The sequence below is a fragment of the Astyanax mexicanus genome, chromosome 18 (assembly GCF_023375975.1).
Source record: "Astyanax mexicanus isolate ESR-SI-001 chromosome 18, AstMex3_surface, whole genome shotgun sequence".
Lineage (NCBI taxonomy): Eukaryota > Metazoa > Chordata > Actinopteri > Characiformes > Acestrorhamphidae > Astyanax > Astyanax mexicanus.
The window spans coordinates 40,539,652-40,565,393 of record NC_064425.1 but is presented as its reverse complement, the minus strand read 5'-3'; the positions used below and the strand labels follow the sequence as shown (position 1 = coordinate 40,565,393).

At 37.0% G+C, this 25,742-nt stretch overlaps 1 protein-coding gene across 1 annotated transcript in view; it reads right to left on the bottom strand.

The window, feature by feature from the left end:
- Positions 1-7,035: 7,035 nt before the first annotated feature.
- The window catches only part of myo7bb (myosin VIIBb), a 46,108-nt gene continuing 27,401 nt past the window's right edge, over positions 7,036-25,742 (bottom strand). Inside the window, exons 29-47 of the mRNA XM_022672202.2 lie at positions 24,918-25,145; positions 23,945-24,112; positions 23,669-23,786; positions 22,804-22,930; positions 21,720-21,883; positions 20,615-20,796; positions 20,380-20,498; positions 19,020-19,165; positions 17,804-17,957; positions 17,544-17,699; positions 16,112-16,217; positions 15,899-16,012; positions 14,498-14,585; positions 14,128-14,234; positions 12,624-12,809; positions 11,044-11,160; positions 10,866-10,949; positions 9,538-9,657; positions 7,036-8,203 (exon numbers count right to left, since the gene is read on the bottom strand). Coding sequence (XP_022527923.2) covers positions 8,069-8,203; positions 9,538-9,657; positions 10,866-10,949; positions 11,044-11,160; positions 12,624-12,809; positions 14,128-14,234; positions 14,498-14,585; positions 15,899-16,012; positions 16,112-16,217; positions 17,544-17,699; positions 17,804-17,957; positions 19,020-19,165; positions 20,380-20,498; positions 20,615-20,796; positions 21,720-21,883; positions 22,804-22,930; positions 23,669-23,786; positions 23,945-24,112; positions 24,918-25,145 — 2,619 coding nt within the window. The 3' untranslated portion in view covers positions 7,036-8,068. The remainder of the gene's footprint in view (positions 8,204-9,537; positions 9,658-10,865; positions 10,950-11,043; positions 11,161-12,623; positions 12,810-14,127; positions 14,235-14,497; positions 14,586-15,898; positions 16,013-16,111; positions 16,218-17,543; positions 17,700-17,803; positions 17,958-19,019; positions 19,166-20,379; positions 20,499-20,614; positions 20,797-21,719; positions 21,884-22,803; positions 22,931-23,668; positions 23,787-23,944; positions 24,113-24,917; positions 25,146-25,742) is intronic.

Below are 25,742 nucleotides of genomic sequence, written 5' to 3'. Positions count from 1 at the left end.
AGTACAGCAGCAGACATTGGAGCTCCTTGATAGCTCCTGTGATGCTGGAGAAGATGAAACCGAATCTTCCTGCGAAGCTCTGCTCACTCTTTAGTGCATGAATTTCAGTTAGGTGAGTAAACTGTTCAGACAAATGTCAGAACATCAGATTTCACCTGCAGTGTGAGTGTACTGTAGGCTACAAAGTTCATGATCTGGGTGAACGTACTCGAGTGTGGATGCCATGTTTGTTTTACACCTTCTCAGAGCGAGTAACATTTTAGCAGGTAAATTCAGCGACGAGCTGCTAGTCCACGTTTAAACTCTGAGCCAGGTCAGAATGAGACTTGGCACAGGCCAGGCTTATGTAAGTGGGGAAAATCTTCTTGGTCGGAATGAAAAGATTTAGGACTGTATTCATGGCTACAGCCTGTACGCAACCCAACAAAGCAGCTCCACCGCAATTAATCTCATTTATGAGTGCAGGCCTCGCATTCTCTGGGCTCACACACACTCATACACACACTCATACACACTCATACATGCACACACACACTCTTGCTCAGAAAACTGAGAGTGTGCCAACATTCCTCAGCGGTTTGAAGGCACTTTGGCATGTCTTGAGTTTCTTCTTGAGCACGTAGGAAGTGGGGGAAAGTGGAGCGCGAGGGTTGTGAAAGGCTCTGGAGCTGACCTGAGCTGAAAAGCTGAGATGCTGGAACATCAACAACCGCTAATTTCTGCTTGTTTGCGGCTCGCGCTAATCTGCTCTATTTTCCAGCTTGGATCATTTCCAATCAACACTTTATTTTGCAATGAACTGCAAGTGCAAGTTGAGTGGAAAAGCATGGAAAAGCCTGACTAGCATCAACAGCAGTTATATATACAGTACCAGTCAAAACTTTGAACACCTTTTTATTCATACTTTATGTCTTTATTTCTTTATTTAATGTATTTTCTACACTGTAGATTAAGAAAGACATGAAAACTGTTAAGGGGCACGCATGAAATTACTAACAAAAAAGGGTACCCCTATAAAAAAGGCTCCTTTGATAAATTGTTTATAAAGCAGTTTACTAATGGTTATAAATAAAGTTGAAAATACTTAATTAATAATTAAAAACATAAATAAACACCTACACCAACAGACAAATAGAAAGAATAACAGTAACAATAACTTTTTAAACATATGTAATAAAATGATACAAAAAGTTGAGTCAGGTTAGTCATTTAAATTTTATTATAAATAGTTAAATGAATACATTTATTAACAGATATGTTAATGCTGACTGATGGAAAAGACATAGTAAGATCTAGTCAAAATCTGAGGTTTAACAGTATAAAGTGAGTAAAGTAGAAAGTGGAATCACTATTTGGTTCAGAACAGGCCACTGATGTCCTTTTTTATTTATTTCTATTTATTTAACTGCTTATTAATAGTCTATAACCTAATTAATAACATTCATTTGTAAACTATTATAATCCCTTTGTGAATGAGCTTCATTTTAAAGTGGTACCACAAAAAGGTGGTACAAAAAGTGGTGTAGCTTCACAGCAAAGTGAATGAAAAGCAGCAAATATTGTTCAGCACCTCCAGGAACTCCTTCCTTCGAAAGTATTTCAGCTGACTCTCCCTCATGAAGTCTGCAGATCTGTCCTCAAAGATACATGTGCTACTTAAAGAAGAATCTAAAGTATAAAACTATAGTATTCTGGTTTCTTTAACACTTTTTATTTACAAAATAATTCAGCATGTGTTCCTGTATAGCTTTATATAGTCTTTAATATTAAATTTACAATGTAAAAAAAAAAACATAAAAAGAAAGAAAACAGTGTCTGAACGTTTTATTAGCCACAACATTAAAACTACTGGCAGTTAGAGCTGGGCATTAAATCAAGAACGAATAACTGTTATAAACAAGACACAAGTGAATGCCAGTGTATTTAGGTGTATTCATGTCTATGTTACCTTCTGGCTCTCTCGCTTTAGTTACAGTGGTATGAAAAAGTTTGGGCACCCCTGATAATTTTCAGGATTTTCCTTTAAAAATAATTGGTTGTTCGGATGAGCAATTTCAGTTAAATATATCATAAAACAGATGAACACAGTGATATTTGGGAAGTGAAATTAAGTTTATAGAATTTATAGAAAGTGTGCAATAATTATTTAAACTAAATTAGGCAGGTGTATAAGTTTGGGAACCTTTTTCGTTTTATTGATTTAAATAGCTTTAGCACTAATTACTGGAACAAAAACATTTTGGTAAGCTCATTGACCCTTGACCTAAATAAACAGGTGAATCTAATTATGATAAAGGGTTAAATCATGCGGAAATCATCAAATCTGACTGAACTGGAGATGTTTTATAAAGAACGCTAACGGGGGATGACTTTTATTATACTGACTGTCATTTGCATCAAGCATTTAAAAACATCAGGGAAAAATATCATTTGCATAATAATTTGGAACGCAGTGTAGTAGCATTTAGCAAAACCATAGATTCCACCAAAAATACCTTAGCATCCATGTAGCACCAGTCTGGAACATTACTCAGACATCCCACTCTCCCTAAACCTATTTTAGAGGAACGTGTTGTCACAGTCTCTCTAATTCCCATCTCAACAAACTGTGGTGCGGTTAAGTCTTTAATAATTCACCTCATTAAACTCTAAACTCCTCTAAAGCTCAGCCCGTCATCACTTTAACTATAATATAAAATGATAGGACTGTAAAGTGTCTCTGTTTGGCAGACGTTGTGACTGATTGTAGCAGAGTGTGTTCAGACAGTGGATTGATTGCTCTGTGTTGGCAGCATTGATCCGTGGCTGGATGGAATGAGTGCCTGGAGCTTCTCAGAATCACACTCTGATCCTGCAGGGAGGAATAAACCTATTCTCTCCATCCAGAACAAAACACACTTCACGACTGCGGTTTGTGTGTGTGTAATCTGTACAGCTTGTGAAACCACAGTGAGTCACTCAGCCTGGAGAGTTCAGATCAGCACACCTGCCTCCCCTGAAAAACCCTCATTATCTGGATCAGGTAGAAGATCAGAGGCAGGTAGATCACCAGGACCAAGATTGGACTGGATTATTTCCTTTTTTTCACTTTGTCTTTTTGATTATTTTTCAACATATCTTTTTGCAAGGCCAACTGCAAGGCCAACAGTGGTTCTGGGGCTCATAAAAGAGAGTGGGCTTTAATTCCTATTGGATTACACCAATAAGAGTCCTAGAGCAAGATTCCGAACACTACATTAGCTCAACTCTGTAATAGGAACAATCTTGTAAGTCGGTCTGGATAAGAGTGGCTGTGACCGAAATGGCTCCCTACTCCCTCATTAGTGTTGCGCTATTTAGGGAGACACTATGTAGTTCACTAATTAGTGATAAAACAGGAGTGTATTCGGACACTATGCGCCAGCGCCGGTCGCAGAAACACACACAGGCGAGAGAGGGGGTTGAGCCGTATTTAAAACTCCATAAACACACTGAACTGAGCTCTGAATTAAAGGTAGTGAAGCTCTGAGCTGATCATGAAGTCATTTATCTGCTTATCTGCTTATTTACACTGTTTAAAAGATGATCCTCACATTATTGAACTTCATGAATAAAAACCTGAAATTAACAGCGTACACCGGCTCGCACTGTTGCCAGATTGGGTGGTTTCATGCTAAATGTCGAGTTGTGTCTAAAATCGTCTGGAGGAAACGCTGTGATTTGACAGGTCAACAAAACTACCAAGTGTTAGGAGTTTAGAAATTGAACTCATCAGTGTTGTAGTTAGATATCTAATCTGGCAGAGACAGAGCTTTGAGTCCTGCTGATGGAAATTTGAAGTTGTGTTAATGTTCATTATTGTATGTATTACTTTCTTTCATTGCTTGAAAGATTATTTTTATGTACTGTATTTACTTTTTAGGTTCGTGTGTCCCATGATACAAGGCACAAAACACATAATACAAACATGCAGATAAACTCATTTAAATATTTTTTTGTAATTAGTGATTTTATTATTTTGTAATGAAGTTATTTTAGTTAAGATCATGTTAAAATTAACCCTGTAATATTGTTAATTTCATGAACATCCGCTGTTTGGGTGGTTTTCTCAGTATTTTGGCGGATTTAAAACACGTTTTACCCAGTGAATTGGTTTCGTCTGAATCCCTCTGTAACAATCTGGCAACCCTAATGGCTCGCTGTCCGCTCCGTTTCTTCGGCTGTCTGTTGCTTAGTAGCGAAAACCGCAATGCAATTTGGGACACATTTAGCTCGCTTAGTAAGCAGCGATGTTTACTATAAATCATGATGCATTATGGGAGTTTTTAGTGCCCTCAAAATCACGTTCGAATCCCCCCTTATGATTCGGACACTCAAACAAAAATGGCTGAAATACTCAATAGTGCCCTAACTAGTAAATAGGGAGCCATTTCGGTCACAGCCAGTGTCAGTCAAATGACATAAATGTAAATGTAAATGCTCTGGCAACTGATGGCAAGCTGCATGACCAGGATTCGGACCAACAATCTCCTGATCATAGTGGCAGCGCCTTAGTCCGCTGGACCGCTTAAAGCCCCATTGCAAAGGCTTTTTACGAAAAAAATTCTATACAAATGAATAGGGGGTAAAATGAATGACAAACCATTATCACCAGGTACCACAGCAACCACATAATAAACCATAGCAACACCATAGCATCCACCTAGGATACCATAGCCAGTTAGGACCAAATCAACAACACGTTTAACTTCCACAGCAACCACCTGATTAACAACAACAAACCATTACCATTAGCAGCAACATAGCAATCACTTAGCGCCCACTATACTACACATTTGTAACCACCTTGTAGCCACTTAAAAAAAACAAAAAAAAAACACACAGAAACCAAAGCAACCATGCAGCACATAGAAAGGACAACTCAGTGGTGGAAAAGTAGACTGGAAACTGCTAACAAAAAATGTTAATGCTTATTAATGCTCGTTACACATAATATGAGACATAAATGTACTAAAAATGAGACATCTTGTTTAACTACTCAAGCAAGCTTTAGTAACCTTGAGTGAAATAAAAAATTCTACTCATCTCTAAAACTACAGCATGTTTTGAAACATGTGGACTAGTTAATTTAAAATGGCAATTTAAGGTGAAATAGAAAATGTTAATGTTTATTTGTTTATTTTGTTTCTTTCATTTGGACCCCCTTTAGCTCATGTAATGATAGCAGCTATTATTCTATTCTTCCTGGGGTCCATCAGACATAAAACACAAATATTATACATACACACAAACATAAAAAGAAAACATACTCTAAGTACATTCCAAATGAATACAAAAGAAAAGAAATAAACATAGGTAAGTAAAAAATCCGATAAATCCAGTAACCTCATGTAACTGGTTAGTGAGATATACTTCTACTGATACATCTTGTTTAGCTATTCTAGCAGGCTTTAGTAACTTTGAGTGAGAATAAAACTAATGTTCGCTAATGTTCTCGAAAACTATGACATGTCTTGTCTTAGAACTGCTGGTCTGAAACTTCAGCTGCTCTCTGGCTCTGCAGATGAATGATGTTTAACCCCACCTCTAATAATGACTCTGCTATAAAGTCTATTTTTCTCAGAGAAGAACACCTAATCAATTCCTTAATCCTTCACTTTTTCAGCATTTAGGACAGAAACCAAAGATATGCAGAGTCTGTCAGAGATTACTGTCCTCTCAGAATCTCAAGAACCCACACATCACTCTTCCATTACATAACCAGCAGCTCCAGAGCGTTTCCACAGCCATTTCTGCAATAAAGCTCATCAACATTTCCCTCTGACAGGCTGGATCAGGGCCTAACACAATACACCACTCTATAACACGTCAGTAACGCAGCACCGCACAGAGCTTTCAGCAGAAACGAGCAGCTGGAATAGAGCTCAAACCTCCAGCGCAGAAACCACACATATAACAGAGCTTCCTCTGTGAGCTCAGAGCCCAGGCTGCAGAACTGGGGGATGAAGTGTCATCTGAAGTTAGTGTAGATCACATGACTTCATTTCAACAGGAATGCGTCCAAAAATAAACTGTGCATGCAGTTCCAAGGCAATATTTTGATTCAAAAATCCAATTAAACATAAATTCATAAATTCGTCATTTAAAAATACCAGAGCACCTGATAAACCATGGTAAACAATTCAGAAATGCCAGAGCAGGCACCTAATAAAAAAATAAACCAAGGCAAACCATTAGAAATACAAAAGCAAACCATTTAGAAATACCAAAGAAACCACCTAATAAAACATGGCAAACCATTTCAGAAATACCAGAGCAAACACATAATAAACCATGGCAAACCATTTCAGAAATACCAGAGCAATCACCTGACCGACTATGGCAAATCATTCAGAAATACAAGAGCAGCCATTTGATGATAAACAATGGCAAACCATATAGAATTACCAGAGCAACCACCTTAGAAACCATGGTAAACCATTTAGAAGTACCAGAGCAACCATCTCAGAAACCATGGCAAACCGTTACTACAACACCATAGTAATTACCTAGTAGCCATTTAGCAAACGCATTGAACCACCCTTGGGTATCTTAGCAACAATGTTACACCAGTCTATGACATTTTAACCATTCAGAAATACCAGACAACCTGATAAACCATGGCAAACCATTCAGAAATACCAGAGCAACCACCTGTTAAACCATGGCAAACCATTTAGAAATACTATAGCTACCACTTGGTAAACCATAGCAAACCATTCAGAAATATGTTTAAAAAGTAATTCCTCCAGTAAAGAATAGATAACCAACAATTCTACTTAAGTAAATTGCTTAAAATCTTGGGTGTTGCTCAGGAATTGCTAAATGGTTGCTAGGATGTTGCTAATTGCTACAGTATCTCGGGTGGTATAGGATTACTAGATAGCTGATAGGTAGATGCTATAGTGTTGATACATGGGCTGACAAACTGTATTGAAATACAGTTAGTAACTAAATTGAAAACTATAAATTAGATTTTTTTTAAAAATTTGATAAATAAATGCAAGACGATCTCAGTGAGATTAGAATCAGGTAAGTTTTATTTAATAATACACATATTTTTACATGCTATTCAAAAGTAAGACAAAAAGTAGCATAGAAATAGTTTAAACAGAAAAGACAAACAGACAGATGACGTTTTAAATTAGTCTAATAAGTAATTAATCAAAAATAAACCGAACATCAATTAATCATTTAAAATGAGTGCACACTTCAATTGATTTATAACAGTCAACAGGTAATAAATATTAAACATTTAATACGTCAGTAAGGAATGTAAAATGTTAAAGGGTTAATTAAAGTGAATGTGTCATCACTAAACACTGCAGTGCATCTCTCTTATCAGTCTGTGATCTGCTGTTCACGACTAACCTGCATTCCACAACCTGACGACACTCGGTATAAAGGTGTGTGGAGTGGAGGGAAGCGTTAGGCTACGTTGTGTCACTGCACTGATTAATGAAGGTTGGGAATGTGAGTGAGGCTTGTGGATCAGAACAGTTCCAGACAGGTGATATTTCCATATATATATACCTATATATATATATATATATATACATATATATATATATATATATGTATATATATATACGACGACCAGCGTCTGATAAAGAGAGCTAGCCTGGACCACGGACAAGTCAGCGACCACCAAAAAACTAAATTAAAGCCATTTACACAAATAGACAAAAGCTCTGAATCAATATTGAGTGTATAGACTTTCTGTGAGTTTGTGATTTTTGTTTTTACTGAAGAAAAGTTGAAAAAAATGGAACTGTTCATGTTTTTGATTTTTTTTGTAAAATTAGAGTACCGTCTCTGCTAGCTCAAACCAGATAATGGCATATGGAATGTGGAAACTGCTGAATGCAATGTGAAAAAATGACTGTCTGTTTTTACTGTCTGTGGCTTTTTTAAGACCTCTGAAAGATGGATTAATTAAAGCCATTTTAAAGGTTCCTCAGACACCCTGTAATATTTACTGACATTCTGAAGGTTTCTGATGGATGGGAGGTCTTTAAATGATATATTATAGTCTGACTGAAATACCTCATCAGTTAAATATGAACGGCATCTGTCTGTACTGAATTCTGGAGGTGTCCGGCAGCTGGTTTCTGGGCCTCACATTGGTCCTCTCGTCCAGATACATGTTCACATAAGAGTTCAGCAGGTCGTCTATTTTATACCCCTAAAAAACACAAAACCATCTCACAGTCACTGACAGGACATTAACAGCTAATCTAAGAGCTAAACTTGGAGCTAATCTAGCAGCTAATCTAGAAGCTACACTAGCAGCTAATCTAGAATCTTAACTAGCAACTAATATAGCAACTAAACTAGCAGCTAAACTAGCAGGTAAACTAGAAGCTACACTAACAGCTAAACTAGCAGCTAACCTAGAAGCTAATCTAGGAGCTAATCTAGGAGCTAAACTAGGAGCTACACTAGCATCTAAACTTGTGGGTTCTCTAGGAGCTAAACTAGCTGGTAAATTAGAAACTAATTTAGCAGCTAATGTAGGAGCTAAACTAGCAGCTAATCTAGCAGGTAGTCCAGCAGGTTGTCTGTTTATACCCCTATAAACCATCACACAATGTTTGAAAAGACACTGACGGCTAATCTAAGACTTAAACTAGTAGCTACACTAGCAGTCGATCTAAAAGCTAAACTATCAGGTAATCTTGGAGCTAAACTAGCAGCTAAAAAACAATCTAGGAGCTAATCTACGCTAGCAGCTAATGTAGCTAATCTAAAAGCTAAACTATCGGGTTATCTAGGAGCTAAACTAGCAGTTAAACTAGGAGCTAAACTAGCAGTTAAAGTAACACCAATCTAGCAGCTAATCTAGGAGCTACACTAGCCGCTGATCTAGGAGCTGAACTAGCAGCTAAACTAATAGCTAATCTAGGAGCCAAACTGAATTGAAAACCTCTACATAGAATCAAGAGGAAAATGGATGATCACAAGCCATCAAAACAAGATGAACGGCTTGACTTTTTGCACCAGGACTAAAGCAAAAAAAAAAAAGGAGTAAGACTGATGGAGGAGAACATGACAACATGCATGAAAACTGTGATTAAAAAGCAGGGTTACTCCACCAAATATTGATTTCATAATTTCGAATATAAACTTGTTTCCTTTGCATTATTTGAGGTCTGAAAGCTCTGCACCTTTTTAGTTATTTCAGACATTTCTCATTTTCTGCAAATAAATGCTGTAAATGACAATATTTTTATTTGGAATTTGAGAGAAATGTTGTCTGTAGTTTATAGAATAAAACAACACTGTTAATTATACTCAAAAATAAACCTATAAATAGCAAAAACAGAATATTTTTTAGAAACTAAAGTGGTCTCTTAATTTTTTCCAGAGCTGTATATAGGGACAATTTACATATACAGATGCAGAAGTGCATTGTTAAGGAGATATTATTTGTATGTATAAATACTCACATAATATTTATTAATACTGATATTTATAATATTTAAGTGTGTGTGGTTCTGTGTAGTGTACTATTCTCACCAGGGACGTTTCACAGAGCAGAGTGTTTCCCTTCACTAGGCTGCCGATGGTCATGTGAAAGTAAGTGTTGCCGCTGGACCAGTTGGTGATTTTACTGAAAGGATACATCACCAGCACCTCCTGCAGGACACAGAGCACATGCTGGGCTTTATTTGATGGCCACTTAAAAAAAGATGTCATTAACAAAATATTCAAAATACTGTACCAACTATTATACATTACAATTAACTAAAAGTAACTAAAATTAAGCATGACAGGAATGATGTACAAATAAAAATATACAAAAATGTATATGTAAGTGTTACATGTTTGTTCTCTAACTAAACTAATATTAGAATAAATACAAATAAAAAATGAAAAAAAAAATCTTTTGAAAAACTCTTTCAACTCTCTCTTTTTAAAACAAATTTAATAATGTATGATTATGGCACTATGTAGTAGCATACATTTAAAACTTTGCATTCTGCACATAATGTGAATCTGTCAGTTGACTCTCAAAAGTTGGACCTTAAATTTAGTGTTTTTTTTAATGTCCTGCATTGTAATACTAAAGTCCAAACTATGAAAAAAAAAACATCTATATTATTTAAGTGTTCAACAAAATAGAATATGTTTTATATTTTAGATTCTTCACAGTAGAATCTCTTGCTTAGATTAGACAGTTTTGCACATCTTGGCTGGATTTTCTCTCAGTCAGCTTTATGAGGTAGAGTCAGCTGGAATTCAGGCTTTCAGTTAACAGCTGTGCTGAACTCATCAACTGTTATTATATAGAATTTCTTGTCGCTTAATGTGTTTGAGAGCATCAGTTGTATAGTTGTGAAGAGGTAGAGTTACAGGTATACAGTGAATAGCTCTATTTAAGTAATGATCTAATCCAGATTACGAGAAGATAAAAGATAAAAATAAAAATAAAGATCGAAAGTATCCTCAAGTGCAGTCACAAAGACCATGATACATTATGATGAAACTGGCTCTCATCAGAGCAAGAGTTTCCTCTGTTGTACGGGATAGGTTCATCAGAGTTACCAGCCTCAGAAAAAGCAAGTTAACAGCTCCCCAGATAAGAGCACCTAAAAGCTTCACAGAGTATTTTGGTTTGTTTAACACTTTTAAGTTACTACATGATTCCATATGTGTTCCTTCATAGTCTGGATGACTTCAGTATTCATTTACAATGTAGATAAAATATAAAAAAATGAAATATGTTTGTCCAAATTTTTGACTGGTACTGAATACACAGTACATTCTTTATATATGTTTTTTGAACACCAATCCTTTAAACGTTACACTGCTATGTACATTCTGCACACTTCAGAAACATTTACCTTATTTTTAGGGTCACTGAGGGTCAGTCCTTGTTTGCTGATTGCAATCTGTATAATACTGGGGTAACTGCGCTCGGAAGTTTGCTGTTAGATAAAGAAAAAAATGTAGAAAAGGAAGATAAATGTATGATAATGTATTATTAAATAATAATGTATTATCGTTTAAAAGTTCGGGTACCTTCACTTCGAAGAAAGCACAGCCGAAAGTGGGCCATACAGAGATCGTCCTCAGAAAGCTGACTTTAGCCTCGTCCACAGTGATGCCGGCCTGTTTGTTGTAAGCGTTAATGATGTGCTGTAAAATAAGAATAAGAAAACTATTGTCTGATAATATTCTCCTGTGTTTCCTCTTATAGATCATTATTAATATATCCTGCAAAAGCTACATTAAATCAGGTTGGAGACGTTGGTTAAATTGAGTACATTTTCATAAATACAAGATTAGGTGCCATGGTAACAAGATAAAAAGTGTAAAATATAATTAGGTGAGCTGTATTAGCGCTATTTGTACACACACAGTAAAAAAAATTATATATAAATTAATAAAAAAAATTTCAAAATTTCAACCCAATTTTTCTCTCTTTTTTTTTTTATTAAGTGAAAATCAAGTGACCTCAAATGAAACATGGATCAAATATGCGCAGAAATCTGCACCCCGTCATAAAAAGCACCAACTCTCTGGAGCGCGTTTCTAATTAAAGTTAGCTAAAGCAATTATCTCCGCTTTGATAAGGAAAGCGGTGCGTACACACTTCAGAGAGGGGGTGTTTTCATGGCAGGGGTGCAGATTTAGGCACTACTATGGTGCAGAATTCAGCACCCCCACCAGGAAAACCACCCCCTCTCGGGAGAGGCTGCAGATGACGTTTCTTTTTCATTATTCCTTATGAGTCACCATAGCTTAAAATATGTCTTGGGTATTTTCATTTTCTAAGTAAAGTTGAAGCCAAGAAGACGTGGGTGCACACTCCCGATAGGGGGTGCTTTTCCTGGCGGGGGTGCTGAATTCACTCAACACCGGCTTTAAACGCAAGGTCAGTGATGAGAGCAAGTAATTGATACAATATCAATTTACTGCAATAAAAATGGCTTTTGGATAATGTCTTGTTCTGCTAACAGACTGGGAGGGTTTGGGTTATCCAACGTTTATATTTACATTTATAAAAAAGTTAAATTATTTTATATAAAAGGAAAATTAAAAACACAAGACCCAACACTACTGAGTTTTTTTTTCTTTAAAGAGTGGAGAAAATGTAAATATACAACAGAATTGACATGCCAATACATGACTGATCACATCAACCTCTCCAGACTAAAATCACTCCCTGCCAAGTGTGTGATCTGGTTCAGTCTGTCACTTACAAAGTGACTCACCAATGTTTCTGTTTATTATGATTTTGCCTTGCCCTCTGAAACTGTTTTTTTAGGAGATAAATTTGTGTAGATTACCATCCAATGGTCAATTGACTTTGACTCATTATCTTTTAGTTATCCCCCAGCGGCGAGACCTGCTGAATTTAGAAGGAAAAAATGGCAACACCCCTGATCCTTACTAGTGCCTCAAAATGCGTCTTATAATCCAGTGTGTTTTCTGTATGAAAATAGACCAGAAAATAGACGTTTATTGATAGTGTGCCTTATAATTCTGTGTGCCTTGTAATGCGAAAAATCCGGTACTGATAAAAACTTCTAAAACCTTTGACTGGTAGTGTGTATGTGTGTGTGTGTGTGTGTGTTGTGATGCTCTGTATGGAGGACCTTCTTCCAGTCATCAGAAGACATGATCTTCAGCTGATCCGCTGGCACCAAGTCCTTCAGCATTTTAGGAATCATGACGAACTGAGAGCGGTCAGTGTCCACCTTCACCCTGAAGAGCAGCCCGGCCAAGTTTACCATCTCCTCTTTAGACACAGTGTGGTATCCACGCAGATACTTCGGCAGCTCCTGAAAAAGGAAGCAGAGGAAGTGTTCCAATTCAAAAGATTACAACCTTGAAAGCACAAAACAACTGGAGCACAAAACAACATCCAGGGAATTAAAAAGGGTTTACTAACTATACACAGTACCAGTGAAAAGTTTGGACATATCTTCTCATTTATTGATTTTTTTTTATTTTACATTGTAAATGAATAGTGATGTCATACAATATATAGTATGTATATAGTATAGTATAAAGGAACACATAAGGAATTATGTAGTAAATTTAAATGTGGAAAAATATATATATATTATTATGAAGCATTTAGATGCTCCTATCTGGGGAGCTGTTAACTTGTGGTTTCTCCAGGTAGTAATTCTGATATACTTATCCTGTGCTCCTGATGAGAGCCAGTTTCATCATTACGTTTTTGATGAGTCTTTGCGACTGCATGTGAGAATACTTTCAAAGATCTAGATTGATTTACTTATTTTTATTTTTTTGGATTGACTGATCTTCATTTCTTAAAGTATTTTTATCTTTACTTAGTTGAGTAGTTTTTGCCATAATATGGATTAGAACATTAATCAAATATATCTATTCACTGTATACCTGTAACTCTACCTCTTCACTACTTTACAACTGATGCTCTCAAACACATTAAGAAGAGCAAGAAACTCAAGTAATTAATTCTTGAGTTCAGCACAGCTGTTAACTGAAAGCCAGAATTCCAGGTGACTCTACCTCATAAAGCTGACTGAGAAAATCCAGCCAAGATGTGCAAACCTGTCATCTAATCAAGAGGTGCTACTCTGAAGAATCTAAAATATAAAACATATTCTGGTTTACTTAACACTTTTCTGTTTACTAAATAATATTTTTTTGGATGACTTTAGTACTATCTGAAATTAGAGTTTATTTCTGACCCTGCAATGTGATTGGCTGAAAGGCATTCTATAAGTGCTGTAATCAGCCGGTAATGCACTGTAACCTGTAGCCGAAGCTCTCCACGTATTACACTTAATCTAGCAACGATGCAGCGCTTACAAGTGTTTATAACCAAACAGATCATATTTTCTGGTCCTCTTGAACAAAAAAAACTTTCAATTAACAGCAATAATGGAACTGTGGTATACTTGCAATATATATATATATATATAATATATATTATATATATATATATTGCGATATAGCACTTTACCTCTCACTTATTATTGCTTAAATAACGAAAAAACTTTATTTTTAAGACTTATCCAAATATTTCACTGGTACTGTAACTGTATATGAGAAACATAAAAGCTAAACTGTGGTTGGGTGGGAGAGCCAGTATGTTTAGAAGTCTACCTGGGGGAAATGAAAGACCAGGTCAGCTGTAATGTCCTTCCCAGGCATCACATTAAACCAGAGCTTCCTCATGAACAGAACAAGATATGGAAGAACTGCTGAAGTTCCTAAGGATAAAAAAAAAAAAAACAATTATATCAAATATTAGCAATAGAAATGTGCTGCACTAGAGGAGGATAATATGGCAATATTTATGTAGATTAGTGATACATTTTGTTATCATGATACACAATATACACTATATGTTCATTGGGTCATTAACAGTACTCAGAGAACTACACAGATAGATGGCATGCCAGTGTATATCAACTATATCGACCACCTAATTCTACACACCTTTTTTTTTACCTGTTTTACCTTTACTACTCACCCTCTTTGCTTTTCTTTCCTTTCTTGGGAGCATCTGTGTACTGCTTCAGGTTGTCGAAAAAGTACTGCTGCTCATTCATGCCCACTACCTGAATTATCAACAAATTTATACAAGTTAATTAATGATTTTTTTCCACTGTCCTATTAATGTCCCTATTAACCTTTTTTTAAAGTACAGTGCCAGTCAAAATGTTGGACACACCTTCTCTTTCAGTGTTTTTGCTTATTTTTTTATGTAATGGATTTTTTACATTGTAGATTAATTTTAAAATCATGAAAACTATGTCTAAGGGGCACATGTGGAATTACGTTGTAAACTGTAAAAAAGTGTTAGTCCTTCACATTAATCCCCTGATCTTAACCTGATGAACTGAGACGGTAATTTGGGATGAGCTGAAGCTTTACAGGTGTTCAGCACCTGCAGGAACTCCTTAAAGACGCTGAGAAAACGAAATGTAATTTCTGGGCAAAAATCCTCAATTTTTTTAAACACCCTTTAAACACTGCAGCTTATTTAACAATGCTGCTAATAAATTCTTTTGTTTGTTTGTTTACAGGCTACGAGCTAGATGCCACGCCAACATTGAAAATCTAAGCTTACTGTTGTGTGAATCATGCATTTAAAGTGGCGCTCCAAGCTGACTGGAAGACTTGGATGAAAAGCAGAGAGAAATAATTTACCAAAACCGGACCCATGCCAGTGGATCCTGACAGTGTGGAGCAGTGTAAAAAAAATCCACTACCAGCAACAGGTTTGGAAAGGCTGGACTGCTGCGTGATAGAGGACAGCACAACCTTTGTGATGCATGGAGCCAAAGCACAATGGTGGTGACACCTCCATGGCAAAATCTGAACTACATTTTCCTATTATATTATGACTTTATTCTCGTAATATTATCACCTAACTCTCACGACTTTTCTTAGAAGGCTACTGTATTTTTTTGTGTATGTAGCCTATTTAAATAAAAGTTTCTTTAACATTTTTCTATGGAAATATGCCATGTAATATAACATGGACAACTGTGGCAAATAGTCTGGTGCGGCTTGTATATGTACATTTTTTTTTCTTTTTTTAAACCAATGGTGCAGTATACATTTCCAGGTGTGCTCAATAGCCCAGAAATTATGGTATTCCAGGTGATTCTCCCTCATGCAGACACTGAGATTAAAATACCAAGAGTGTGCAGAACTACCCTCAAAGATAAATGTGGCTACCTTGTTTACAAAATAATTCCACATGTGTTTCTGTATAGCATTAGTATTACATTTACAATGTAAAAAAATAATCATAAAAAGAAAGAAAAAGAAAAGAAAAGGGGTGTATCCAAATTTTTGACTTCCTGTATACAGTCGTCTTCTGAGCCATTCAAAACTACCAATCAAATCAAAGGAAAACAGGAACCTTGTTAGCGGTTTTGACGAAGAGGCTGTATCCGTCTGCAGACGAGAGCGAGTGATAATTGGCGATGTTGCGACAGAGATCCCGGATCCTTGTAGTGGTGGTGACCTCAAATATCTGGATAAAAAAATAATAAAGAGTGTCAGAGTGAGACCACTGGTGGTGGGAGTGAAAATATAACCCAGCTCACAGCTGACACTGCTGTTAGCTCCGTACCTCTCTTGTGTCGTTAGGGAAATGAACTTTGTGGAAGATCTGAGAGCTGTTCTGCTGAATGGCGTCTACTTCAACCTGGTGAGGAGGAAATTTCCTGGCTTCAATTCTGAAAATAAAGAAAATACTGAGTTGAGGAGGTCATGCCGCTTGCAAAACCAGCTAAGATCATACAGTCTCAGGGTGTTTTCACATCTAAACTTGGTTTATATCATTTTTCTGCTCTAAAGAGAGATGGCTTTAGTTAATAGCTGCAGCAATTATATGGGTAATAAAGCAGGTTAAACTGCACCTGAACAGCCGTTTAGTGCAAGCATGAGGCTTAGTACATTTGATAGGTGGGTCGGCTTATGGTCAGATCATGTTTTCAATACAAACAGAACCGATATGGAGTTGGGCTGGGACCAGACCGAGACCACCACCTCTCGTGGGATGGGTTACAGTTGTTTAGGTCCTTCAGGTATCTCCAGGTATGGTCAAATTAAGCCCAATCCCATTTCTTTTTGTACCTCTACCCCTTGTTTTCTCTTGTCCTGAGAGGAAGGGGTGAAATCCTCTTCTTAAGAATTGGGACAACCCTTAATGCACCAGTGGAGCGTTAAAGTTCAGCAACCTAGCTGCTGCTGCTGCTTAACTAGTTACCTTTAATTAACCTTAATTCCTCTTTGATGGTAAACTGAAATTAGTTTGTATTAATTTGTATTATTTTTTTAATTTTTCTATTCCACCTTAAATTCTGCAGCTTTTTCTGCCTGTTGCAGTATTTAAGGTGGAACGGGAAAGTTAGCTAGCTCACTAGCTACCAAGATGAACTACTAGCATAATTTTTTATGCTGATTATAAAGAAGAAAATGGCCATAAAACATTGAAACTACAAGTTAAACTGTGGTAATATATTGATTATGGTATTGCCATATGCCCTGCCCTCTGTTTTGAGTGTGTTTTTGAAAAATCTCAGTTTTTAAAGATCTCCTTCAGCTAAAATCCATTTTTTCTTGTTCTTTGTGAAATACTATAGGTCTCACTGAAGTAAATAAACTAAATGAACTAAATGAAATGGGATTGGGCCTCATTGGAAGCTTGTGATTCCTGTAATTCCTGATAAGCAATATTTCATAATTTTAACACAAATAATATGAAAGTTAACACAAACTGAACTGAGCTGTTTTGGAGTTGTTTTAATATGTGGCATTTTTTCGACCACTGGGTGGGATGGATTTAACACATTTATTTTAAATATAAAGATAATTACAGTAATTAAGATATTTTTTATATATTAAGACCTTAAGGACTTTTTGGTTTACATATAAATATAAATTTAAGATGTTTTAAGACTTTTTAAAGATCTGCAGACAACTTCTGAATCATGCTGTGTTTTTTTTTTTTTTGTTTTTTTTTTTAACAATGATCTGCAGAAATTTTAACTGCAGCTTACCTGAGCATGCCCTGCATCCTCTGCAGGCAGGCAGCAGACAGCGGCTCTCTGGATCTAGAGTTGAGGAACTTCTGAGCATGTTTTAGTAAGCCCTGACTCGGGGGAAAGAGCCCACAGCAGAGCCATAAGAGCTGCCAGCCTCGCTCCAGACTTATCCTGAAAAGAGAGAACACAGATTAAATATGAATAATAAAAGATTGCAGTGTACAGAACACCTAACAACTCTTATACACAGTCTTTGCCAGTTATTTTGGACTTACCCGTTGTTGTTGCTGGTCATCTGCTTCATGATCTGACAGTACACCTCATCTCTCAGTTCAGGATGCTCCAAGGCTGGACCATATATCTGGTCTGTGAGCTCTATTGGGGTGCGCAAGTTCTTAATGGGGTAGTCACCCATATATTTAAGGATAGGTGGAGGAACGTTAAGGAAAACTGTGGAAGTTTTTGTTTTTACTGTATTGTATTGTATTGCATTCTCTCATCATCAATTGTATTTTTTTTTCTCTCCAATTTTGCTCAGCCAATTAGCACTCCCCCTATCACTAGTAATGCCCCAACACACCCAGAGGGTGAAGACTAACACATGCTTCCTCCGATACATGTAAATTCAGACTCGGCCTCTTTTTAAGCTGCAGCATTTCCGAGTAGCATCACAGCGTTCTCAGAGGAAAGCGCAGCGACTCAGTTCTGATACATCAGCTCACAGATGCCCTGTGCTGCAGACATCACCCTGTAGTGATGTGGGGAGAGAGCGCCATCTACCCACCCGGAGGACCAATTTTGCTCCCTCTGAGCGCCGGCAGCTTGATGGCAAAGCTGCATGAGCGGGGGTTCGAACCTGCGACCTCCTGCTCATAGTGGCAGCGCTTTAGACCGCTGAACCACTTGGCCTATCATCAACTGTTAAAAAATATATAGTTTTTTCTAAAATTGATGTATATCAAACTTTGCATATTAAAAAAATTCATATCAAAAAGTAGAATACCACTTTATTTTAGTAATTCAGTTCAAAATGTAAAACTCATATATTATATAGATGTATTACACACACAGTGATCTATTTTGTGTTTTTTTTTCTTTTATTGTTGATGATTATGGTTTACAGCCAATAAAAAACCAAAAATCAGTCTCTCAAAAAATTCACACTAGACCTCGAGCAGTTTGGACTGTGTGTCTCTCCACTCTTCCTCCAGACTCTGCTCCCTTGATTTATGAATGAAATGTAAAATTTACTGATGATCAGTGATGGTTTGGAGAGACATGTCATCTGCTGGTGTTGGGAGATGGAATTAAGATATTTTAAAATAAAATAAGGCCTCTAGACAGAGAATGTATTTTGAATGAACATTTAGCTTAGTGGTTGCTAGGGTTTTGACAGCTGACAGTTGTTTCAGTATCCCAGGTGTTTGCTGAGGTGTTGTGAAGTGATTGATGTGATACATCCTAAAAGATTTAAATGAGCAGAAAGGATATCAGAAAAGCACAGGCAGGCCAGCTGGCTGAGCTCTGAATTGTTCTGTAGACTCTTTAGTAGTGGATGTTTGAGTGGTTCTTTGGCTTTTGCCCACAGTTTCTCTTTGCCCCCTTTCCCATGTTTGCCAGCATCTCTATTCGCCTCCCTGTGGGGCAACAACACAACACAACACCACCAGAATGAACAGAATTGTACAGCTTACATAAACACACTTGCCCCCCACAGGAATAAAAAAAGATGCCTTAAAAGTTATTTAGAGTTTCTTTGATTTTACAAAATTGAAAATCTCTGGAATATAATCAAGAGGAAGATGGATAATCAAAAACCATCAAACCAAACTGAACTGCTTGAATTTTTGCACCAGGAGTAAAGCAGCATAAAGTTATCCAAAAGCAGTGTGTAAGACTGGTGGAGGAGAACATGATGGCAAGATGCATGAAAACTGTGATTAAAACCAGGGTTATTCCACCAAATATTGATTTCTAAACTCTTAAAACTTTATTAATATGAATATGTTTTCTTTGTATTATTTGAGGTCTAAAAGCTCTGCGCCTTTTTTTTCAGCCATTTCTCATTTTCTGCAAATAAATGCTCAAAATTTGGGAAAAATATTGTCCGTAGTTTGTTGTTCATTTTACTCAAACAAAAACCTATAAATATCACAAGTCAGAGAAACTGATTCAGTAACTAAAGTGTTCTCTTTTTTCCAGAGCTGTATATATACATATTTGGCCCCTACATATTATTTTTGTTTTTGCTTTTTTGTCAATCTGACATTTTTCTGATTATCAAACAAACTTTAATATCAGACAAAGATAACCTGAGTAAATATGAAAAGCACTTTTTAAATTATATAATTTCATTGATTAATGTAAAAAACTATCCAACTGAATTTTGGTTGGCCGACCACTCTTGGGAAGGTTCACCAGTGTTCCATGTTTTCTCCATTGGTGAATAATAGCTCTCACTGTGGTTCTCAAAAGCTTTAGAAATGACTTTGTAACCTTTTCCAGACTGATAGATGATCAATGATTTTGTTTTCTCACTTGTTTTGGAATTTCTTCAGAACACAGCATAATATTTAGTTTTTTGAGATATTTTAGCTGATTCATGTCAGACAGGTTCTATATTTAAGTGATTTTAGAAATCAATATTTGGTGGAACAACTCTGATTTTTAAATCATAGCTTTCATGTGTCTGAGCATGTTCTCCCCACCAGTCTTACACACTGCTTTTGGGTGACTACATGCCTCCTCTGGCACAAAGATTCAAGCAGTTCAGCTTTGTTTGCTTCTTATTTGTAAAGTGTTGTCCTAATGTTATCAAAGATATCTGAAAACCTTTATTATATGGCGGTACCTGAAAAACTCAGTAGAATACTCTTTGAGAGAAACAAGAGCCACTCTGTCCACGTTCACCTCATCCTTCAGTACTGGGTTGACCTGCACAGATTTCTTTGGGCCTGGGCTCAAAAGAGTCTGAAATAAACAGAATAAATAACTTTTTTACCAACACAGAAACAAGCGCCTTAACAAATTTACAGCTACTCATTCACAAAAAGATACCAGTATAAATTTAACATTGATCAGCTAACCAGTATTTCATCAGAGGGTCGGCTCATGGTCGGCAGGATCATGATTGCATCTGTAGAAACGGCTCCGCTTTGGCCAGTTCTTTCATTCTGTCCTTTAATCCAGCCTCCGTCTTTAGAGTACTCGCCATCATTAATAATGCAGAGAAGATCTCCCTTTTTACAGCTCAAATATGTTGCATCATCTATGGGAGGAAAGGAGGAAAATACATTGAAATTGATTCGATTATGTCATGTTATGTCTAAAACACACCTATGATTAATTAAAAGAATTAGTACATGCCTTCTACTCGTTTTAAACGTATATACAAATAAATATATATATATATATATATATATATATATAAGGCCCTTTATATGGAAATAACCATCTTGCTTCTATCAGTTAGATCATGTGGCCCTTCGGTCAATTGGCTAAAAAGTCTTTGTGTGCATTATAGAAGCATCTAACAGCTAACAGTCTCTCACCAAGAGGAACACTACCCAAAAAGAGGCTCTGAGAACCTTTTTTAGGGCAGCAGGATTTACGCCCTCTTGAGGCAAGACCCAATTCCTGCATGAGATATAACTATACATTAAGACAGGGGTCAGCAATTAAGTTAGACCGTGGGCCACGTATTTTCCAAGCCATTACAGGGCCACAAAAAAAATCTGTTTTGGAGACTAGTAGCTCTCCAGCCCAGAGGGTTGTTGAACCCAGTTGCAGAACAGTTGATCTCAAAGCAGGTAAACCCAAAAATAAATAAATAAATAAACAAACACACCGCTCCTAACGTGGGATCTAACCTGTATTTTCAGGGTCGCCATCCAATACATTACCACCACCCCGGCTAGTGAATTGGAACACGATCGTGAAAAAAAAACGCTCTTGTAAGGACATAGGGAGCCCTAGAACGGCGGGAAAATTAAACTAAAGTCACGCAGAGTGCTAAAGAGAGACAGCAGGAGGGGAATGTAAACAAAAGCTCCCCAGAGAAGCGTTTTATTTATTTATTTATTATTATTATCGTTCATTATGGTGCAAACAACCATACACGCCAGATGTTTTATGCTTGCGGGCACTGTTATTAATTAAGTAAGCATAAATAAGTGAAGATGAGTACTGTACCTTGTCGGGTGATGTCCTGCATGGTCACGGCATAGACTGAGCGTTCCTTTAACCCCTCGAGGAAGATAGTGATCAGCTCTACCATGCTGTGTGCCTTCACTGCCTTCAGCTTATACTCACCCCTCAGAGTGGACATGCACACCACCTCACCTGTCCTGCCCTCACTGATTTACACAGGTAGAGGTAAAGACACAAAGAAGTAATGGTGAATAATGGGTTCTGCAATGTAGATTAATACTAAAGTCACACAAACTATGAAGAAAACATATGGAAAAGTGTTAAACAAACCAGAATATGTTTTATATTTTGGATTCTTCAAAGTAGCACCTCTTGCTTAGATGACAGCTTTGCACATCTTAGCTGTATATAATAATTCAGGCTTTCAGTTAACAGCTGTGATGAACTTGTCAAGAGTTTATTATTTAATTTGTGTTGCTGATGCTCTTAATGTGTTTAAGAGCATCAGTTGTAAAGTTGTGAAGAGTGAATAGCTCTATTTGAATAATGTTCTAATATATATTATGAGAAGCAACAAGTACTCTACTAAGTAAAGAAAAAAATACTTAAAGAAATGAAGGTCAGTCAATCCAAAACATTACAAGAACTTTGAAAGTATCCTCAAGTGCAGTCACCGCAAAAAAAACCATCAAAAAAGTAATGATGGACCAGGCACACATCAGGACCATCCCAGGAAAGGAAGAGCAAGAGTTTTCTCTGTTGTACAGTACAAGTTACCAGCCTCAGAAACCACAAGTTAACAGCACCCCAGATAAGAGCATCTAAATGCTTCACAGAGTATTTTGGTTTGTTTAACACTTTTAAGTTACTACATGATTCTTTATGTGTTCCTTCATAGTCTGGAGGACTTGTAAGAGAATGTAAAAAGATATATAAATGTATATATGTATTCATTGCTCTGCTGCCACACGATTGGCTGATCCTAATCCTAACCTAATAACTGCAAAAGTCATTAGGTACACAGATGCTTCTAATACTCACAATAACTGTTTAACTTTTTACATAAATACCCCCCCAAAAAAAGCAAAAAACCAAAAACCACTGATGAGGTCTGAAATAACAGTACCTGAGTATCTGGACTCCTGTTAGTTCAGGGTAGGAGAGCTGCAGGAACGTTCTGTCTTTTCCTGCCTGAAAGGAGACACCACTCCAGTTGACAGCAACCACAAACTGGTCTTCTGGCAATGGAGGACCTGAGGAAAACAATTAATATATATCAGTAAATACATAGAAAAAACAGGAAAGCCTAGTTTTGATGAATCACCATTGGCTGAATAGAACTGTCAACGCCATTTCAACAATAGGAAGTTCGGATCCAAAATATATATTCTTCAATCCATCACTGATCATCAGTATGAAATTTTGCATTTCATTTGGAAATCGAGGGAGCAGAGTCTGGAGGAAGAGTGGAGAGACACACAGTCCAAACTGCTTGAGGTCTAGTGTGAAGTTTCTACAATCAGTGATGGTTTGGAGAGACATGTCATCTGCTGGTGTTGATCCACTGTGTTTTATTATCAAGTCTAAAGTCAGTGCAGTGTTTTCCCACAAAATCTTACAGCACTTCATGCTTCCCTCTGCTACTGACAACTTTTATGCTTTTATGAAGATGGGGATTTCATTTTCCAGCAGGACTTGGCACACTGCCCACACTGCCAAAAGTACTATCTGGTTTTATATAATATTCAAAATTCCTGAGACACTGATTTTTGGTTTTTCATTGGGTGTAAGCCATAATCATCAACAATTAACAAAGAAATAAATGTTTAAAATAGATCACTCTGTGTTTAATACATCTATATAATATATGAGTTTCTGACATAAAGTAACTTTTCAATGATTTACTGTGGTACTGTGAAGCCTGAAGGTATAGGACAAGCTGGCTGTGATTCCCCGGTGTGAACAGATGCAACATTGTGTAAAGAGTTTACCTGAAATCTGAGAGGCCTCGAAGAATCTAGAAAAGTAAAGCGGCCACTTCAGACGGGCATAAGCGACCATGTCCGCTTTCACTGCATCAGCGCTGTCCCTAGAGTTTACATACGCTCCCTAAGAGACAGAGGATAGAGATATAATAAAAGCACAGGATGATATCTCTGCATCATCCCTCTATCCAAACAACCTTTGATCTTAATTACAGACCTTGACCTTGAATCAACACTTCCAGCCGGTATAAAACAGCATTCTAAAAGCCTATAATATAATACCTGTGCATGGGCTGACTTGACCAGCTGAACCAGTTTGCCCTCAGACTTGCTCTCTATCAGACTCAGGCTCATACACTCCCGCACTACTTTCCTGGCAGTCTCCACGCTGCTCTCTGAGCCGTACTGGATGTAATAGTGCTTTGCTGCCAGTTGCACATAATCATCCTCCTGGACAGGACAAGATAAAGAAGAGCTTACTGACAAGCCATAAGAATGACAATGTAAAACACTAAAATACATAAGCAGGTGAGAACAAGCATTTAGTCAAAACTTAGAAGTTTCTTTGAATGTAAATGAACAGTCAATAAACTATACTGTTTAAACATTGTTAAACAGTGTTCTTAAATAGCACTTTTAAATCAAATTATAGTTTATTTGTCAAATGCATACTAATACAGTATCCAACATAAATGTGCACATTCCTCACATTTTTGTAAATATTTTATTATATCTTTTCATTGGACTAAACTGTATATATGACACTATACAGGGGTAGAACAATGAAACTGAAACACCTGGTTTTAGACCACAATCATTTATTCTCCTGACGGACAGTTCTGGTGGAAACAGGAGAGTTGAGGTGCACATTGAATTCTGTCGTGATTTGATCAGACGTGGTTTTATGTTTTTTGAATACAATCCGGGTTAGCACCTGAACATCCCTTTCAGACAGCTTCCTCTTACAGCGTCCACAGTTAATCCTGTTGGATGTGGTTAGTCCTTCTTGGTGGTATGCTGACATGCTGAGTCAAAATGGGCTATGTTATTAATTTTCTACATCCAATCACAATCAGATTCACTCTATCTGGATGGAGAGATGTATCTCGATTGAGTTTTGAAATTACATAGGAGTAACTATTTTTAAAATGTAAGGAGTAGAAAGTTAAGATAATTGTGTGAAACGTAAGAAGTAAAAGTAAAAGGTTTATGCTAGAGGAACAGTACCAGTGAACGCTTGCTAACTCAAACTGACCTTATCAGACTGGTAGTCTCCATTCTTGAGGCCGTGGATGAGCTGCCTGTAGATAAGCTCCGTGCTGAAGGGGTCGGTGGTGCAGTCGTGCCAGGGGGTGAAGAGCTCCTTGCGAAAGTAGAGTCTCCAGGGTGAGTGCTGCTCCTCCCTGCCCTGCCTCCTCTCCTCCTGCTCACACTGAGAGATGGCGTCCAAAATGTGCTCTCCACCACAGCCCAGAGACCATATCTGCAGAGAGAATCAATCATAGCTTCAGGTCACCAACTCATCAAACCCAGCGTATCCAATCTGCTACAGTGCTTAAAAGCCTTAAAAGCCTTAGTGTAGCACATGTCTTGCATTAGGCATGGTGCCAATAGGTTCATGTTCCTATTCTTTTGGCAATACTTCTCTAGAGGAACTACCATATTTTTTTGCAATTTAAGGCAGTTAATAAATGTGGATAAACGTTCATTTTCTGGTCTATTTTCATACTTAAGGTGCACCGGGTTATAAGGCGCATTATATGCGACACTAGTAACTAGTAGAAGGAACGGAGGTGCTGCCATGTTTTTCTTCTAAAATTAGCCGGTCTAACCTCTGAGCCTTTAACCAACACCTTTAAAGCTAAGGTAAGTAAAACAGAAAAAAAAATAATTCAAACACTGGATGTTAATCTACACTGATTTTTCTCCTAAAAACTGTATATTTGGATAAGTAAAGCACTTCTGTTTATTTACAGTAAGTTTAGATTGAAAGATTTCCACTAAAGCTGGAGCATTAGCATTAGCAGCTAACTGCTAGCACTTCACTGAGGAACTCTAAGTGTTCTGGTAAGCCAGGGTT